The sequence below is a fragment of the Misgurnus anguillicaudatus genome, chromosome 17 (genome assembly GCF_027580225.2).
Source record: "Misgurnus anguillicaudatus chromosome 17, ASM2758022v2, whole genome shotgun sequence".
NCBI classification, from domain to species: Eukaryota; Metazoa; Chordata; class Actinopteri; order Cypriniformes; family Cobitidae; genus Misgurnus; species Misgurnus anguillicaudatus.
Window position 1 is genome coordinate 41,032,399 of NC_073353.2, and position 21,308 is coordinate 41,053,706.

Consider the following 21,308-nt stretch of genomic DNA (forward strand, 5'->3'; position numbering starts at 1 on the left):
TAAACACAAAACAATTTTAACTGAATAAAAGCAAACGACCCACAGAAAAATGCAACTGTGCACGGCAATAATTAAAGACAGGGCCATGTAGACTAAAACTGAATTGAAATGATAATTTAAAAACTAAAACAAAAGCATAAACACAAACAGTAACACTGTCGCAATAGGGCAATTTCGCGCAAAACTGTCACTCACAAGTTAAGCAACAATTTCTTTATTAGGGCAGATATGAAGAGTTTCGTTGCAAAACGAGATAAATCCATTTTTAACATTTTTGTCAAAACATGTTTAATATTATGTTATCATGTTATTATTTTGTTTTATGGTGCTACTTAGCCGTATTTGTTAAGTTATGAAGGTTTAAATCAAAACAAACCAACTGCAGTTGAATTGAAATTAATTGGAATGCACAACCAAAAAACGTGATTTCTGAACAATTAAAAAAACGGTGGTTATCTCGTTTTGCAACGAAACTCTTCATATATTTTTCTTTTAAACATAAATTTAAACTAAATAAAAGCAAACGACCCACAGAAATGTGCAACTGTGCACGGCAATATTAAAGACAGGGCCAGGCCTATGTAGACTAAAACTGAATTTAAATAATAATTTAAAAAACTAAAACAAAAGCATAAACACAAACAGTAACACTGTCGCAATAGGGCAATTTCGCGCAAAACTGTCACTTACAAGTTAAGCAACAATTTCTTTATTAGGGCAGGTATATTTTTCTTTTAAACATAAAACAATTTTAACTGAATAAAAGCAAACGACCCTCAGAAATGTGTAAATGTGCACGGAAAGATTAAAGACAGAGCCATGCCTAGGGTAAAACAGAATTGAAATAATAATTTAAAAACTAAAACAAACGCATAAACAGTAAAACTGCCGCAATAGGGCAATTACAAGCGAAAGTGTCACTCACATTATCAGCATTGCATTTCAAACCATTTTTATTTCTCACCTTGCCCTTCATTTATTTAATTTTTTTGGAAATGTGCTTTTAAAAAGCAGAGAGTGTCGATGGACTCAGGCGGTTTCGTATTTTTGTAACAAATTGGCCGCAAATAGAGAACGCTCTCTCCACCTCCACAGATGTAGCCTGAATAGTGCTAAGAGCATCAAACAGCTGTTGCAGGTGGGTTGGTCTCCTTTTGGTGGCTTCGAAGAGGGAAAACTCTTTGTTTAGAATGCTCATGAAGTCACCGTCTTTCATTTCTTCTGAGGCTGGCTTAGTGGTCATTGAAAAAGCCAGCTGCAAATCTAATCTAGCGCACGTTTATATATATAAAAAAATATATATAAATTTCCCGTTTCCCGTCATAACTTTTCCCGGGAATCGGGAAATAGTCTTGATAAGATTTCCCGGGAATCCCGTTTCTCGGGATTAAACCCTAGTCACTTGTAATGCGTTACCCCCAACACTGGAGCTAAGCGATAACTATGTTGTCGTGATAACACACGTGTCCTCATTAGGACACACCCCTTACGGCATTGTTCCTGCCTTTTGTTCAAACAGGACACATTCCCAAAAATGTTGTGGCAATGCTACTAGGTACCCTTTACTAAAGTGATCCCAAAATGAATCTTATTTGAATTGCATTTTTCACAAATTCATGGTGGCTTCACAATGAGAAACTAAAAGCAAACATTCAAAGACAGGAAAGAATTATAAGATGGTAAAAAACAACGTTAAGCTGCAAAAACAGAAAAAAATAAGTTATGTAAAGAAATAAGTTTTACTTTAGCCGAGAGAGAGAAGCAGTTTTTACAGTAACTGCTGGAATACTGAGGGCCCTTTTAAAGACAGTCTGTACTTGGAAACCATTATTAATTGGCTCCAGAGGACCCAAAAAGCCAAGCAGGGGTGTATGGGTGAATAAAATCTGCTAAATACTGTGGTACATGTATGGCTTTAAAAGATGTACCAGTAAAAAAAAGATGTGCAAGTAAAAACTATTTGAGATGAACATCCGGTAGCGTATGCGAGTGAAGTGAGACAACTTTTTAAGGTGTGTCAGAACACAGGCAGTGAATGTCAAGACATATCGTAACCTTTCAAATTTGACAGGACGTCATAAAGAAATGTCAACCAAAATCGACTTTGAAAGTCCACTAATGGGAAGTCGCTGGTAAATGAATTTCACGTAAAGAATTAAACATGCAGATAAGATTCTTTCACTATGGTCCCGTTATGTGGCATTCATGTATTCACATTTTTTATAATATATTATAGAAAGAAGCAACGATTGCTACTGCCCACCGGGTTTTGCATCATGACATGACAGGAGACACCAGGTCCTCCAAAAAAAGCCGTGCTGGCAGAGCGCAGTATTGAATGTTGGGGAGGGGAGAGAAGATGCTTTGAAATAAAAGCAGCTGGCTGGATTCACGTTACGTTTCGAGCGCCTCTGGAGCTGGTCTCCACCAAACTCAAGAGACAGATTGCTGGCCATTCAAACAACCTGCAGGGCAGGCAGAAAGCTTCAGGCCCCTTCTCTGGATCTCTAACCCGCTACTCATGGACGGACACACAGTTGGTGAGTTTTACAGCTGCTTGGATTGTCCGATGTGCTCGATTTCTTTAAAATGGACAGATAGGAAGGTTTGACTTTTGTGAAAAGATTATTGTTGTAATGCGTGATGGATTGTGTTGTATCTAGCACTCAAGTGGTTGGAGATTTAAATGGGTTTGTGGTATAGGGATGTCATCATGAGTATAGATTTGGGTTCCTTAATAGTTTCTTAATATCTAGAGGCCAGAATTAGAGACGCGGGTGTATGCTATTTTGACTTTGGTCTGTGAGCAACCATCTATCAATTAGCATTATATTTTACTTAACTATACCTTAGCAACTGCATTGCAATAACCTAGCAAACCCCCCAAACTCTTTATCGTGGGGTGGCAGTTATTTACTGTATATGGGCAGCATTCATATTTCCTTCATAAAATGTAAAACGTGTTGTTTACTGCATATACAGTGATTTTTCAACTTTATTCATTTTGCTTGGAATGTCCATATTAGGGTGTTTATGGAATTGTCCATAATCTTGCTTGAACCTTTATTTGGATTGCCAGACTCTCAGTTAATGACAAAGCTCACACACTTTCATTAAATAGTAGTTTCCTGGGTTACTCTGTTTCTTCTCTCTTTTTATGTAAATGTAATTTCGCTCACTTTAAATATAAAGTTTTTTTTTTTTTTAGGATAATCTTATTGAAATGGGTTTTTTATGAAAAAGTATTTAGATTTTTCTTAATAGGGTGCCAAGATTTATTTCTGATGTGAATTCTTATCTTTATTTTAATGTAAATGATCCTAATAAATATTAATTTTAGTTTATATACACAATTTTAGAGTTAAATATATCTTTTAAATATACTGAGGTGTTATTTAAGGATTACTTCACTTTCATAAAAAATCCCAATAATTTTATCATCCATGTCATCTAAGATGTTTATGTCTTTCTTTGTTCAGAATTTTTTTTTTTTTTTTTTTTTTGAGGAAAACATTACAGGATTTTTCTCATTTTAATAGACTTTATTGGACGCCAACAGTTTACAGTTTCAATGCAGTTTGAAATTGCAGTTTCAACACAGCTTCAAAGGGCTCTAAAAAATGCAAATCGATCATCATTTTCGGCAAAAAAAATACGGCCAAGCGCGACTTTACGTATTAAGTATTCACGTCGTAAAGTCACACGTTACATATGTGAAACGCACACTTGCAGACCATTTTAAACAATAAACTGACACAAAGACATTTATGACATTATCATTCGACATACAACAACGTCGAAACGCTCCTCTTTCTCCACACTTGTAAACACTGGAGCGGTAGTTTCGCATACGTCATGCATGACCTTTCAACGTGATTATGTAATATGTTAGGTCATGCTGGCGCGTCACAAGGCTAGTGCAAGATGAGAAGTTGTGATTAAAAGTACATATTATTTATTTTATTTAACTCTTTTCCCACCATTGACGAGTTATCTCGTCAATTAATAGAACACATTTGCATAAAAAAAGTGTCTTGATAATTTTTTATGTTAATCTACAATACTGCGATTATCCCCTTACCCAATTTTTGCAAAAAACTGAAGCCAAAATGTTATTTACTCATTTTAAACTCTGTGTATGTTTTGATAATCGTTCTGAATCTGATCTCTAACAAAATTCCTTCACAAAAACGCATTTATTTCAGCTTTTTGCTAAAAATTGTTTTTAAAGAAAAATATGCATATTTAAGAGTTTATAAGCAGAGAAAAAATATAGATAGGATGAAAGTTTTTTTCCCATGTTGTTTGTTTGTTTATTGTTGTTTGAAAGCAGAGTGTCTGTTCTTTCATTTGATATATTTGTATGTTTATATATTTTAAGAAGAAAATTTTCCTGGAAGTCATTTTGTGAAACTTTTGTAAAAATCACAAAAATTGCTGGCGGGCAACTTTTCAAAAAATGGCTGGTGGGGAGTTAATAGCGACAATCATTTTGCCAGATACGAACCTTATGCATCGGTTGGGATTGTTCAGAGCCCTTTGAAGTTAATTGAAACTGTAAACGGTTGAGGTCCATTAAAGTCCACTATATGGAGAAAAATCCATATTTCCTGAAAAAAACTTAATTCAAAGAAAGACATAAGCCTGACATGGGTGAGATAAGTATCAGGAATATTTTATAAAAGTGAAATATTTTTTAATGTAGTGTTTAAATTAGTGTTTAATGCAGTCATACATTTTTAATAGGTAGTTTGACTGTAGTTTTATTATGATAAATTATAAATGAAACAGCGTCCTTAGCTTACTTAACACTTCTTTTTCTTTCTTTCATGACACATTTCCTTTAAATCAGATGTTTAGGTGAACAAGCAGATTCTGGGGTCTTCAGACGCTCTCCCTCTGAAACCCGACCCACCAGCTTCACGGTTTAAAATAAGTTTGATTTATTTTTACGGGTACTTGGCGCCTAGATTACTTCACTCTCCTGTCATGTGATCTCTGGACATAACTCATCAGAAGATAGATCTGAATTGTTGACACGGTCCAGGCGTAAGGATTAGCGTGATCTGATTGGTTAAAAGCTCTTGAGTTTTTAAAACCTGGCCTGTCAAATAGAGCGTTGTTCCAGAAGTGAAGAACACGAATGCTCCATCGTTCCTTCATGATGCACATAAAACTTAAGGGTAGCTGTTACCGAGCTTTTTTGGGTGACGGATGCCTGTGGTTGCTCATCCTTCTTGACAGGTTGATGGGTTTACAGCAACATAGCCCCCCACACACAGCAGCTTGGCTAAAATAGAGACAGAGCTTGTATTTCCCTGGTGATATTACTATGTGATGCTAACCACCCATGCATTGCATGAGCCAATCACAGGCTCAGCTTTTTGCACCATCTTAAAACATATGAAATATTTAAGTGCTTAAAACTCCTATCAGTCCCAGAATGATTCATTCACTTTAATTGTTTTATCCTCTTTGAAAATCCTCTGAGATGTAGACTTACATTGCATTGCATGAGATAAGGGGTTGCAATGTGCTTTGTGATGATTTTAAAAGTAGTGTAGCATTGTGGTAAAAGAGGAGATTCATGAAAGACCAAGGTGCCCTTGAGTGAAGCACTTAACCCGAGGTTGCTCAGGGGTGATAAGTGTACTCTAAGCTGTGGATAAAAGCTTCTACCGCATGACAAATAAGCCAGCAGAGTGAATTTCAGTGAGGTGATGTAACACTTGAAATAACTTGTAATGCCTGACCAAACATTGCGGTATTGGGAGGCATTACAGCTAAAGGAAATATTTATTTAAAATGTACCGATGATTTGAACACTTCTAGAGAAGCAGAGCAACCTGACACTGCCGTTTTATTCGTTTTTATGTCTGATACCTTTGCAATAAATACCTTGTGTTCATAAATAAGTCTTTAAGTGGAACAAAACCATTAAAAGTTAATGAAGAGGGGATTGGGCTGATTATGCTGCAGATGGCATTTTATATTATGATTGAACTCACTGATTTTATTGCAACTACAGACCGACAACAAGCGTTAGTGGACCGAACAATAGATGTTATGAGATTTTAACTGGCTGAATCTCATAAAAGTATGTTTAGAAATTGGCCTGGGCACATTTCACTCTAAAAAACAAACAAACGAAAAAATCCTATTAAAATTTTGGAAATATATGTGACCCGGGCTGGCAAAATGAGTCAGAATGCGCACCGTCTAATTTTGAGCTGCAGGGAACAGAAAGTATAAATGGCGATTTTGGTTAAAATTTAGGTTTTTATAAAAATAAGTACATTAATCCCTCATATAGCAGCCCAGTCACACGAAATTACGTACCTATAGTCACATAATTTTTTTATTCTTTTTCGTGATACTGTCAGGAATTTCCACGTTTTTTCGTGATCGTATCATGAATTTCTGTTTATGTGTCACTGTCACGTATTTGTTACTTAACTGTTTTGTCCTAATTTCTTACCATTTTCGCTTCGGTTTAGGGTTAGATTTACATAAAATGACATCCTTACCCAAACCCAACTCTAACCCTAACGCCAGGCGACAATGGTTTAAAAATCAGAAAATATAAAAAATAAATCTGAAACAAACAGTATAAACCAATACTTAAAGTGACATAGTAATGCAAACACCAAACCTAACCCTAAACCGAAGCGAAAATGGTTTGAAAATAGGAAAAAGCAGTTGAGTAACCAATACGTGACAATGACACATAAACAGAAATTCGTGATACGATAACGAAAAAACATGGAAATTCGTGACAGTATCACGAAAAAGGATCAAAAAATGATGTGACTATAGGTACGTAATTTCGTGAGACTGGGTAGCAGCCTATAGTGATCCAAATGATCTAAATAGTCATTTAACATCTAAAATGATCTTTATTAGTATGTTTTCTGAGAGGTGGACCCTCCTAAATGCTTAATACAAAGATGCGTCCATCCACATGTGCCTGACATTTTGGTTTTAAAACATTCAGGAATTAGAAAATAAAGTCCAGGACTTACTTGATGTTAAAGAGTTACTCAGAGCCATAAGACATGAAAACGATCTTCTTCACGCTGACTGACAGACCCGTGTGACCCCGATATACACATATAGACAGAATTACAGTTTAAAAAATATCTGTTTTTTTTTTTTTTCAAAAAATATGTGTTTTGACAAGAATTCATTCAGATATAATTTGTTATGTCTTAAGTGAATGCTTGGTTAACTGTTGGGAAAAATATCTGATGTGTAAGATTATATTAGATCCTACATTACAGTAGATCTTACAACTATCTCCATGTCAAACAATAAAAGATAGAACAAATTTGAAAATATATTTTTCCTATTATTCCCATATTGTTTTTTACTTTTTGTGCTAAATCTATTAGTTTTACCAGTGGTTTTAAGGTATGGACGTGGTAATTTTGTTTTTGAACTTTTGATCAAGTTCAAACAGGTGTAGCTCTTTCGTTTTCTCTCAGATTCCAACAAATCATACATCGTTTTAAAGTTTTAATAGAGAGTGTCAAAATATAAGTAACTCATTTTTGAACATTTGTTCATTCCAACTCAATTTGCCAGCACAGATTGAATATTATTTTATAGAATTTTACTTGCGTTTAATTGTATAAAAACACAGAGTCTTTTTACTGTATGAGGGCCTGGGTATACTTTTAATTTTTATGCATACACGGAGGTCAGCATACAGTGCGTGTGACGCAAATTTTGTTATCATAATAGTACATGAATAGTAGTCACGCATGCATGTACAGGTTTGTGTATACTGAAAAAAATAAATGCTAAATTTACTTAATAATATACTGCATTATTTTTGCATCCATTTTTTAAAGTATTTATGCAATTGCTTAAAATTTCAAATAAAACTTACTTAAAAAAGTGGATGCAAAAATGATGCACTATATTTTTGAATAAATCCAGCATTTATTTTTTTACAGTGTAGGCCAGGAGAGCCATTGCAATTTGTTGCAATCCGTATCTGCCCAACACCTACAGTATGTATGCGAACAACGTATAGGTCTACTTTTCAAAACTGTGCATTCAACTGTGTGCCCAAGTATAATTCGCTTATATAAACCAAAAAAAAAAAAAAGTTAAAGACTTTTTTAAGATATAAAATAAATCTTTGGTGTCCCCACGTATGTGAAAATGTGCAAAAATGTGCTGTTTTTGTATGTGTTCTTTTAAATGCAAATGAGCTGATCTCTGCACTAAATGGCAGTGCTGTGATTGGATAGTGCAGATTAAGGGGCGGTATTATCCCTTTATGACATCACAAGGGGAGCCAAATTTCAATGACCTATTTTTTCACATGCTTGCAGAGAAAGTTACTTGTTTGATCTTATGTACATTTTCTAGGTTGATATAGAAGCACTAGGGACCCAAATATAGCACTTGGAAAAAGTCAGATTTTCATGATATGTCCTCTTTAAGATAAAATCAGTACTTTTAAATTGAAGAAGGAAGAAATGTTCTGTAGCAGGTTTTGCCAATTCAACTTACTATTTTAAGGTTTTATCTGTGAAAAGTTAACATAATTTATAAAAACAAGTTGATTTTTTTCCCTAATTTGTTAAGTTAAAGTAACATAAAAATATATGTTGATTTGACAAAAAGTATGCATTTTTACAGTGTATGTTTAAACAATTATATTTCAGTATTACATGAATATTGTTACAGATTTTTATTTTAGATTGGATTTAGATTTTCCTGTTATACAGTAAACATTATAGTATTATTTAATGCATTACAGTAAGAGAATTTGGGAGAAATAGGCTTGCTTTTCTTTATACAAAATAGATTTCTTATTTAGTTAGATTTTTTTGTGTGAACATGACTAACTGCTAGTTTGACAAACTGCTGCTTGTTTTAAAAAATGACAAGATACTGTAGATAAAGAATGTCTCATCTTGTAAGTTGGATTTAGCCAAACATATGATGTTTAGATCCTTGCTGTGCTTTTCAAATAACTTTGAAAAGCACAGCATATAATTTAAGTTGTGCTTTATTTTAAAAGCTTTGGATTTAAAAGAAATTAATGCAAATAATTCAGCACGAGATTCATGCACTCCGAACACATTTCATTTTTCCTGAAATCTTGCTGACAAGTACGTACATACCCAACATTATTATCTTGCATCATTAAGGATCTTGGATGATTTTTCTTTCAGTGCATTGTGGGTATACTTTCACTGTAATGATCACATGACATGTTGCCTTTGGATTTGGACAAATTAAAGTATAATTACGCTGCGTACTGTAATTTTGGAGCAGCCTTGGTCATGTGAGCACATTTATTTAGCAACAAAGCTCACCAGGTTAGGAATCTAAGATTATATCATCTTAAAGAGCTTTTAAAATGTCTTAACAAGTACACATGATTCATGATGCTGCCATAGAGTTGCCTTAGTTGTATAGTATGTCAATGTCAATCACATACAGCTATAGTAGAGCATATAGTCGAGATACATTTGGGTCAGCCAGAGGAATTAAATAGTCGTACAACCACATTAGTGCAAATGAAGCATTTCTGCTCCGCTAGACATTCACATACACACAAACAAACAAACACACAGGGTGGGATTAGACCTTAGTTTTGATGTGGAAACTGTTAGCGCTGCCAGCAGCTCATTACCGTAATGATGGTTTACAGCAGGCAGAGAGACACGTCTTTATATTCCACAATGTTTAATTGGGTTAGGAATAGACAGCTGGTGTAATTGATTTCAGGGATGTTACTGGATAAAAGCAAGACAGCCTTCGGTTATAAATGTTCTTCCATTGCCTCCAAATATCTCCCATTACTGTCTCACCTCTGGCTGTGTTTAGGCTAATTAGAGATAAGATACATTGGTTTGCAATGCAGAGGTTTCTGGTCATTTTCTGACAGTCTTACTGGTGATGCTCATGATGTAGAAATGACAAACTGTAAAGATGCTGTAGTGCCTTTACTACATTCTTTCATTTACATTACATTTAACACTTTCCCTGCCAGCATTTAAAAAAGTTGCCAGCCAGCGTCAGCATTTTTTATGATTTGCACAACATTTGCACACTCACCTAAAGGATTATTAGGAACACCATACTAATACTGTGTTTGACCCCCTTTCACCTTCAGAACTGCCTTAATTCTACGTGGCATTGATTCAACAAAGTGCTGAAAGCATTCTTTAGAAATATTGGCCCATATTGATAGGATAGCATCTTGTAGTTGACGGAGATTTGTGGGATGCACATCCAGGGCACGAAGCTCCCGTTCCACCACATCCCAAAGATGCTCTATTGGGTTAAGATCTGGTGACTGTGGGGGCCATTTTAGTACAGTGAACTCATTGTCATGTTAAGAAACCAATTGGAAATGATTCGAGCTTTGTGACATGGTGCATTATCCTGCTGGAAGTACCCATCAAAGGATGGGTACATGGTGGTCATAAACGGGTGGACATGGTCAGAAACAATGCTCAGATAGGCCATGGCATTTAAACGATGGCAAATTGGCACTAACGGGCCTAAAGTGTGTCAAGAAAACATCCCCCACACCATTACACCATCACCAGCAGCCTACACAGTGATAACAAGGCATGGTGGATCCATGTTTTCATTCTATTTACGCCAAATTCTGACGTGGAGATGAGTAGTACCCGGTGGGGTCTTCTGCTGTTGTAGCCCATCCCCCTTAAGGTTGTGCATGTTGTGGCTTCACAAATGCTTTGCTGCATACCTCGGTTGTAACGAGTGGTTATTTCAGTCAAAGTTGCTCTTCTATCAGCTTGAATCAGTCGGCCCATTCACCTCTGACCTTTTTTAAGTTCGGTAGTGCCACCTAGTGGATAATAGCGAAAATTTGGGTTGCGGTATAAACTTGTCAATGGCAGGGAAGCATTTTTTTCTTATTTGACAATATAACTCATCAATGGCTTAAGTATTCTGCAACGCTTTTATCCAAAGTGACTTACATGTGCATTTATTTGATACTTTTTTAATCAGTGTGTGTGCTCTCTGGAAATCAAACCCACAAACTTTGCATTGCTAATGCAGTGCTCGACCAAATATATTTAATATTAGCAATATTAGGCAATATTTAATATTAGGGGAGATTACAATGGTCAGTATGGACGCTTCTAACAAAGGAAGTCCCGCCTTTTAGTAAAAAAGAGCCCATTGTCAATTGTTAAAGAATTACATTGTCTGGGGGTGGGGCTCGGTATTGTTTTGTGCGACAGACACAGGAGACGATTATATTTTTTCTTTTGTTTTTACTTCTTCTCCTCTGGTTCTATGTTGATGATAACGATTATTCATCCTGATGTTTATTGATCCTAAACTGAAGCTCCTTTAAGAACATTTCCAGCTTATATTTCATGTCTGGGTTAAAAATGGCGAACAAAGTAAAATACTGTAATACATGACTAAGACACAAACGAGAATCACTTCTGTGAATAAAAAAATTACAGTAAACTATAAACATCTGGATAGATTGCAATAATGTGAATGTGTTTTTTGTACAGGCCTAAAATTGATAAATTGTATTAAAAATATGTCACAATCCGAATAACTCTATTAGCAATAACAAATTTTTGACATATTCCAAGTCGGAAACTTAAGGAATTAAAGGAAATTATTTGTAAAATTTTGGTTATTTTTTACAAAGTGCATTACACGGAAATATTAGCTTCCTCGACATCTGACCCGTCTTCATCCGTGTGCCACAATTCCCATATAATTTCCATGGAAAGATGATTGTTTCACATGCGCAGTAGCATAGGCTTTGGAAAAATGACGGTGCATTTAAAAGATTTTGGATTTATCAACTGAGCTTTCTGAAAATTGCTACAGCAAATTAACAAAGACAAACTAATTTTCAGATAACCTGAACACAGTAAATGACTGACACATTAAGGGGCGTGTACACCAAAGCTTTTACGCCTGCGTACGTTTTTAAGTGTTTCCAATGGAAGTGCAGCGCTTTTTCAGCTGGCGTTTATTTTCCGCCCTAAGTGCCGGCGCTCTGCTTTTTTGCGCTAAATGTTGAGTACCAAAAGTGTTCAACTTTGGGTGAAACACTCAGCTCGTCATTGTCGCTTCTCACTGGGCCGTCCAATTACAATGGAGAAGGGGCGGGACAAATATCACAACAACCAACAATCATTTAACGACTGATTAACCAAGCAGAAGTATCAAAACAACCAAAGCTCTTAGATTGGCGTTTAAACGCTTTGGTGTACACGCCCGCTAAGGCTGTTTCTGACTGACAAAACAGAGTGTCGATTTAGAAATGCAAATAGCGTCACTTGTCAAATGCTATTTACACTAGCTCCGCCCTCCAGTGTGTGGTTCGACCACTCATCTCCCTTTACCTTTTACAAAACACATTGAAAAGGCTTTTTTTCAAAAAAAGTGTAAATAAAGTGCCCAAAGAGTGTTTATTAGTAATAAAATGGGTAGGGTTGGGTCGATATAGGGAGGGCTTTTTTTCTTTCAAAAATGCAGCATCCAAGCATCCATTTAATAATTTTAATAAATATAATAATTTACACTCTTTTATTTTTACATTTTGTTTTTTTTACAAAAATACTGAGGTGCAAATAGTATCTGCCAATAAAAAGTATAAATAGCATCTTATTACTGTTTACACTTATTGCAAAGGAGTGCTACACTGTAAAAAAAATCCGTAGAAATTACAATGTTATTGCAGCTGGGTTGCCGGAAATTTACCGTAGATTTACGTTTATGTTATTTACTAGCAAGAGTTTGTTCAAAGTTAAATAAATTTTAAATATTAACAAGTTTTTATCTTTACAGAAAAAAACTATACAATGACAGCCTCATGCAAAGCATTCTGGGAACCAGAAATCATCATCAACCTTTTTCTGTTTTTTACTTCAGATTTTGTTTTCCAGAATGTTTTGCTTGATGCTGTTTTTTTAGTTTTACTCTGTAAAGACAAAGACTTGTAAATGTTTAATCTTCATTTAACTTTGAACAAACTCTTGGCAGTAAATAACATAAATGTAAATCTACGGTAAATTGCCGGCAACCCAGCTGCAATTTCTACAGAATTTTTTTACAGTGTACTTTACATGGCATAATATGGCTATATATTTTCACCTAATGCATATAGCCAAAAAAAGTGTAGATTTACCGTTGTCTACACATGTTAGTGATATGTATGTAAATAAATTGCGTATAAAGCACCTTTAAGGAAAACACATATCTCCTGAATCGCAATTTTAAATGATTATTCAATTTAGCCCGACTATAGTTTGCAGTATGTTATGTAATTTTATTGTCGACTCATTAGTAAACTGTCATTTGCTGCAGATGAAGCGATTCATCTCCTTTTTTTTAATGAGCAACAAAATTAAAGTCTTAATGAAGCCACTGTATGACTCCCAAATTGCTGTAATCAGTCTTTATTGAAGTTTTTGCCGTCGGTTTCCACTTTAAAAACATCCAGTACATAAATCTGAGGGTTGTTTTCACAAAGCGAGGACCTATAAATCTTGAAGCCTTTGGGTAAAACGTCTGAACATATCAAATAGTAATACAGCTCAGCAGATTTACAAATAAATCAGTTTTTACATTACGCAACTCCCTTTTCTAATTCTCTGTATTTTTTCCAAATCACAATTACTATTACACTAATGACCTGGTATAATTAGTTGTGCTTGCTAAGCTACCGTAAGCATCACCATTACTATTACTCATACTTAAGGTTAAGAAGTTTAATTATTTAAAAGCATATTAAACCTGTCGTGTATCATTTGTGCAGCAGTCGTGATTGATGCCTCAAATTGTTGAAAACAGATGGTGCCGTGCTTTTTTTCTGAACAATTATGATGTCCTTTGTGGGGAATGTAAAGATGGTAAAAATTCCCAGTGAACCTGTGCTGTAACCGGAGACCAGAAGCTTATAGTGCTATTCCGATTTGGAGCATCACTTTGTACACCACCAATACTTTACATTGTTCATAATGACATAATGGCAAGCACAGTTTGGATGTTTTTCAATATATTTTCATAGTTTTTGTTTGTGTATCTCTTTCCAGCTGCAGGCAGCGTTATAGTGTCCATGGCAGATGAGCATGATGACATCCAGACGGACCAGACCGAACATGTTCCTGTGAAGAACCGTGTGGCTTTGTACCAGGCTGCGGTCTTCAGACAGGACAGGCCTGACACCACCTCCAGCGGGGTAAATTTTACATGCACGCTGGATTTTCATTTTATTGTAGTGATCAATAAAAGGTCCCATGAAGTTGGAGAGACAAAATTGGAGAAACATCAGCATTGTGATCAGATCTCATGATACAGACGGGGTGCACTCGCACCCTAACTTATCCAACTGTATTATTGTTCTTTTTTTTAGGATTATTATTTCCAGCCAGTCTTCATGTTTTTCTGACCTTAATGTATTTTGTTCAGAGTTTAATTCAATTACCATAAATTCATATTAAGTGAGGTGTCGTAAGCGTCATCCAATTGATCATCTAATATAATTATAAATAAGGTGAATGAGCCCCCTGTGCAGCTTGCAAACTTGTTGTAGACGTCTCAATAAAATAAGCGTTCAGGGCTGATCAATTCTGACTGTTCTGCATTTAAACACCGCGTGTGGACCGAGGCCTTTTAGCTTCAAATTCATGTATAATTCCCACTCATTGATTGATACGATAATTGCCGCCTTTATACATCAGATTACAAAGGAAGCTCGCATGTGTTTGATTTTCTTGTCTTTCATCACAGGAGTGGCTTGAGAGAGATTGACAGACAAACACAGTAAGAAGGACAGAGAGCCAAAAACAGAGAAAAAATGTAGGAGTGGTCTGCGCGTAATTCAGAAAAAGTCTTTCTTAGCCAATAAAATATACTCTTAAAATATTATTTTTTTAGAAACACCATTTGGTGATTATTTGATTTCAGAAGCATAAAAATATTGAACTGTACATACTAAAAACAATGGTTTAAGATCATGAGTTTTAAGAAATTGTCAGTGGTCTTACTTAATTCTTGTATTTCATATAAGAACAGAAAAAGAAAAATCACAAATGAGATTGCTTTAATAAAATCTCAGTTATTTCTCTTAGATAAAAATGGCATTAAATGTACAGTAGTTTCCTTAAAGGCGTTTTTATGACGTTGTCTCAGATAATTCTCATGAGAAAAAGATCCAGAAATCTTACAAATGTATCTTATAAGACGGCATTTACAGTGCATGTTTAAAGTGACTCGATTCCAATTTTTCCCTCATGTGGCACAGATTGGATATGACCAACAAACGTGTAAGCACGAAAAAAAATCAAAGATTCCGATATTCTCCGATCGGTTTCAGGCCTCTGTGGAAATAAATCGGATAGAAATTGGATACATGCATTCGCATCGTGCATCATTGAAAATGTGACGCTTGCAAATGGCGTTCAACTCCAACTGCGATCACATGCACTGAAAAAAATGATTCATTGAATTTAATCATTTTTTTTAAGGTAAGTGGTTGCAATCAATTTATTTAAGCTACATTTAAACAAAAAAGATTAGTAAAGCAAAGGAAAATATAAAAATTTTGTTTAAATGTAGCTTCAATAAATGGATTGCAACCACTTACCTTAAAATTTTTTATTAAATTCAATGAATCATTTTTTTCAGTGTGACTCTTCATTTTGTCTGTGCCCATTTGCATATCGCCACATTTTAGTTCTGGGTCAGTATGTCTACCTTGAATTGTTTTGCCAAGTGTTTAGTGTAAATTCAGATATCGGATAAGAGTATAAAAAATCGGATACAGGCAACAAATCATAATTAGGCATTAAGCTTTGCAGTGTGAATCCAAAAATTGTCAAGTTTATAATCATAAGTCAAAATGATTGAATATTTCAACAAAAAAACTTGATGAGTTCAATATAGATACTGTCTTTCTAACCGTACAAGCCTTTAAAATGTATATTTTATAAATTTTGGATGATGATCTATGTCATCTTAATTAACTCATTCCCTGCCAGCCATTTTTTGAAAAGTTGCCCCCCAGCATTTGTGATTTTCACAAAAGTTTCACAAAATGCCTTCCAGGATTTTTTTCTAAAAATATATAAGCATACATATACTGTATATCAAATGTAAGAACAGACTCTGCTTTCAAACAAACAATAAACAAATAAACAAACAAACAAACAAAATGGGGAAAACCTTTCATTCTATCTTTATTTTTCCTCTGCTTATATTAAATATGAGCATTTTTCTTGAGTTTCGTTAGAGATGAGATTCAGAACGATTATAAAAACATACATAGAGTTTAAAAATAGTAAATAACGTTCTGGCTTCGGTTTTTCCATGAATTGGAAAACATCTAGTGGATGATTCCGGTATTGCAGATTAACATAAAAATTCTTCAGAAACACAAATGTTTTCTTTTAATTGACGAGATAACTTGTCAATGGCGGGGAAAGAGTTAAGAGCAGATATTGTATTTATAATGTTGTTTCCTTTTTAATGGAAATTATTATGAGTGTAAATACTTTGATTTATTTTGTACACTGCAAAAAATTATTTTCAAGAAAAAAAATCTTAGTATTTTTGTCTTGTTTTCAGTAAAAATATCAAAAAATTCTTAAATTAAGATGCTTTTTCTTGATGAACAAACGACCCAAACAAATAAGTCTAGTTTTTAGACCAAAAATATAAAATGTAAGTGATTTTGAGCATACAACGAGCAAAATTTAATTTGGTGTTTAAGAAAAATTTTCAAGATTTTTTGCTTACCCCATTGGCAGATTTTTATGCTTGTTTTATGCACAAAATCACTTAAATTTGATGTTTTCGGTCGTTTTGCGCATCAAGATAAAGCATCAATTTAAGAATTTTTTTAAATTTATACTAAAAAAAGACAAAAATACTAAGAATTTTTTTTCTTAAAAATAATTTTTTGTAGTGTATCTGATATGTTATGTTTTTATGATTTATGTCATCTTAAACAGCAGTCACTGTATTGCATGTGTCCAGGATAGATTTCCTATGGGACAATAAAGTCTACTACTATTACTTAATATAATTTTTTAATAAAAATTTAACCAAATCCAGATTTTTTTTAAAATAAATGTTATAAATGTTACAATAATGGTTTTATTTGACCATGGATAAACAGGCATTAGATGGTATTCCTACTCCAGTCTTGTATTCTTGTAGCCCTTGTTAGCATAACCATTCATTTTTGGTTTATATTTGCTGTGGTCATCAGGTCATGGAGGAAGCTGAGGTCTGTTCCCTGCCTGGAGGGCTTGCCAGCATACGCAGACAGTTTGAGAGCGAGGACGTTTCGACCGCTCACTCGCTCACCCAGTTTCACCTCACGCACAGATCTGTGCAGGTCAGTGCTGGACAAGATATAATGAAACACACCACCCAAGCTGTAAGCTGCACATCATTTAAGTGCCGATAAAATTTTAATTGAATGAATTACATGACATAGCAGTAAATTAACAGAATTAATCATAATAAATCACACGCATCAATTTCTGTTATGATTTAACAGTTCTCAAATGACATTCTCATAGGCCTTTGTAAACCATTGGCTGCAGGTGACATATAACTTCACATCAAATGTGGTTTGCAATTCAATATGTATTTAAAGGAGGTATTAGGAGATGCTATAAGCATGCAATGCAACTTATGCATGCAACAGCGTAACACTCCTGGAATAGGAAAGCGAGGGTGTGCATGAACTTCAGCAGTGAACATAATCCTCTTAAAGCGGATCTTATACGAAAACTCAAATCTTACCAGACAAATACAGACCCAGATACACTGAGATCTGCATAGATTCAGCCAGGCTTGCGAAGCTCATTAGCATCGGCACATGCTGATATTATGCATGCAGGGTCAGATACAGCTAGCAGCGAGAGAAGAAGAATAGAGATAAATTTTGGTCACAGTCTGTGCAATCCAACCTTCCCGATCCAAATTGAATTCAGTCCAGCCATCCACACCAGCGGTTTTGTGCGTGCTGTGTTCTCCTGCAGGAGCACAGGCCTTCAACTCAGTGATGGTAGAAAAACCTGCCTTACTTCACAGTGACTATATTGTGCTTTTATCGTATCTGCATGTGGTGTAAAGATTTAATTCTCAAACTGTGGTAAACCACGCAAATGTACAATGCTAAACATACATTTGGTTAGTTTCTGATCTTTAATGCATGACCCTGTATATGAAAACCCAGCAAAAAGTCATTTTATTCTGATTTAATGCTTTCTACATAAAATTAACCTATAACGAACATGCTGTAAAAATAATCTTGATATTTTTCATATTGACTGTGAAAGATCATGTCAAAGATTGAAATCAAAATTTTATGCTCCTAATATTTTTATTAGATTATAAGACTTCTGGATTTTATACAAATAGTAACTTTTGTACTTACCTAGTACATGTAGGGGAGAGCGGGGTAAGTTGTCACACGGGTAAGTTGTCACACTGTTAATAACTCCAACACTAGAGGCTCTATCTCAAAAATCAAATAGCCACTTTATGTGACTATAGTGAACTTCCTGTTCACATGTGGTCAAGATCACTGTAATCTGAGGTTAGCACAATTTTCTTATTTTTCTGCTTAAAAAGTAAAAAAAAATCACTTTACATTTTATGCAATACAACTTTGTTAGGTGTGAATGTTTAAAATGATTATTTTGCACAAAATAGAGGAGACCGTAAAGTGTCTTTTGATACTTTAGCTAAAGTGATATGATGAGCTAAACTTGACATTTAGACAACATTAGCACACAAGTAAGTATGGGGCAAGTTGTCTCAATGACTTTGGGGCAAGTCGTCACATCTGACAACTTGCCCCTGTACAAACAAACACATCGAACATGCTCAGAAAACATGATATAGAAAAGAATAAGCCTCAATCTAGCAAAAAGCTGTTTCAAAAAAAAGGGAAGCAGAAATCTGGACCTATGAAAAACAAGGCAGCTAAAAGAAGAAAAATCATGCAAGAGTCATCATCAGATGATGAAGAGTGCTTCTGCCTCGTCTGTGTAGAGCCATTTTCAAAGAGTCGTCCAAAGGAGACCTGGGTAAAATGTGTAAAATGCAACAATTGGGCCCATGATGCTTGCACCTCAGGCCAGGCAATTTATGTGTGTCAGAATTGTGATTCTGGAGATGAGTCCTATTAGTCATACAGGGCATCTGTTTTGTTCAGAGGTTAAACATGTTAAGTTAAGCAAGTTATCTGCAGCGTTCCATTCAGTTATCTGGTTTTATGTGAAAGCCATAGAACATTTGAACCAAAGTTCAAAGTAAAGTGGTCTTGCCACTTAATTGAAATGTGCATTATTTGGATTGAAATAATTGTTTTTCCAGATTCTCCAGGCACGGATGTTTATATTTCCAGTTTGGTTTGAGTTTAAAAATTAAAATCAATATTCACAATTAAGTAGTTGTGTTCTTATTTTTAGATAATCTAGTGTGACAACTTACCCGCCCTAGTGTGACAACTTACCCTCCGATGGGGCAAATTGTCACAAGTGCACAGTCACTATTCAACAGTCTACAACTCTGTAATGAGATAAGATATAAAGATGTTATGAATACAACATATGTGCCCAAGACTTCCTTCTTTCATTTGGTATGAGATTTATACCATTTTGATGTATGGTGCTCAGTAAATGTTAGACAGTGTGAAAAGTGTGACAACATACCCCGCTCTCCCCTACTGTATGGTAAATGTGTTGTACTTACTCTACAGACAAATGGGTGGTACTTACTTTTGAGTATCTATGTGGTAATTAAATGGTATCATTACTGTACTTACAAGTGGTACATACTTGGTAGTTATTATGTATCTCTAGATAAGTACTGGGTAATTCCAGATAGTGTAGGTATACTGTAACTATCAAGAAACACTCCTGTACTTACAAATGAATGTACAATAGAAGTAGGGATGCTACGATCGATGCCGATCTCCACTAAAAATACGTGTCCGATCACTATTCTGAATCGGACAGCCGATGTTATTCACAGCTATTTCATGTACTATGGGTTTTGATCAGGAAGTCCTTATTGATCTAAAATCTGTTAGTTTGAGTTGTTTATAACATGCATTTGAAAAATTTTGCAACTCTAGTCAAACATAATAATTATACATATTCTTTATTATCTTGAAAATACCTGAAAAGGTTTGAAGAACAGCAATATAAATATATCCTTAAGACATTTCCTGGAGCTGCGTGTCATCATAGCTGCGTGTGTATTGTTCTTCGTCTACAGCGCATTTACAGCGCGAGTTTCTGCATGAGAGTGCCCCCTGGCTTTTGGATGTAGCGGCCTTTTGCCGTAATTCATTGAGAAGCATAGCAAGCATTATCGGCCGATCGATCGGAGCATCACTAAATAGAAGTATTTAGTACTTACAGCAAGTGTGGGTTAAAGGGAAACTTCACCCATTTGCATTAAGCTTTATATAGTTAGAAACCCAGTCATGTTTTAGAATGGTCATGCATCATTCCCTCCGTTTCCCCTGAGACAGGAGAAATATGGATTTCAGTGTTGCACTTCCTTCTTTCAATGATGTAAAAATCGTCATTTTGCATCATTGAAAGAAGGAAGTCCAATATCTTTGTAGAGGGGGTGAGACTACAAACACTCCTTTTCTCTGTGAAATAGGCACCAAATTCTAAATTTATGTTACATTTCGACTACAAATATGTTCCACTTTTAATAAAGATTAATGTTTTCACGGGTGAAATGCTCCTTTAATAACAAGTACTTGTAGTGTAGGTATACTGTAACTAACAAGAAACACTCCTGTACTTACAAATGAATGTACAATATAAGTTTTAGTACTTACAGGCAAGTGTGGGTTAATGACAAGTACTTGTAGTGTAGGTATACTGTAACTAACAAGAAACACTCCTGTACTTACAAATCAATGTATAATATAAGTATTTAGTACTTGCAGGCAAGTGTGGGTTAATGACAAGTACTTGTAGTGTAGGTATAGTGTAACTAACAAGAAAAACTCCTGTACTTACAAACGAATGTACAATATAAGTTTTTAGTACTTGCAGGCAAGTGTGGGTTAATGACAAGTACTTGTAGTGTAGGTATAGTGTAACTAACAAGAAACACTCCTGTACTTACAAATGAATGTACAATATAAGTATTTAGTACTTACAGGCAAGTGTGGGTTAATGACAAGTACTTGTAGTGTAGGTATACTGTAACTAACAAGAAACACTCCTGTACTTACAAATCAATGTATAATATAAGTATTTAGTACTTACAGGCAAGTGTGGGTT

The 21,308-nt window shown here is 35.0% G+C and overlaps 1 protein-coding gene across 3 annotated transcripts in view; it reads left to right on the plus strand.

The window, feature by feature from the left end:
- The window catches only part of xirp2b (xin actin binding repeat containing 2b), a 97,697-nt gene that overhangs the window by 50,616 nt on the left and 25,773 nt on the right, over positions 1-21,308 (plus strand). The window contains exons 1-3 of one of the 3 annotated variants that reach the window (XM_055215036.2): positions 2,358-2,540; positions 14,070-14,215; positions 17,249-17,377. In XM_055215036.2, the coding sequence (XP_055071011.2) occupies positions 2,522-2,540; positions 14,070-14,215; positions 17,249-17,377 (294 nt within the window). In that variant the 5' untranslated portion in view covers positions 2,358-2,521. Of the gene's footprint in view, positions 1-2,357; positions 2,541-14,069; positions 14,216-17,248; positions 17,378-21,308 lie in introns of those variants that run through there. The other 2 variants (XM_073854773.1, XM_073854774.1) reach the window with 2 other exon arrangements.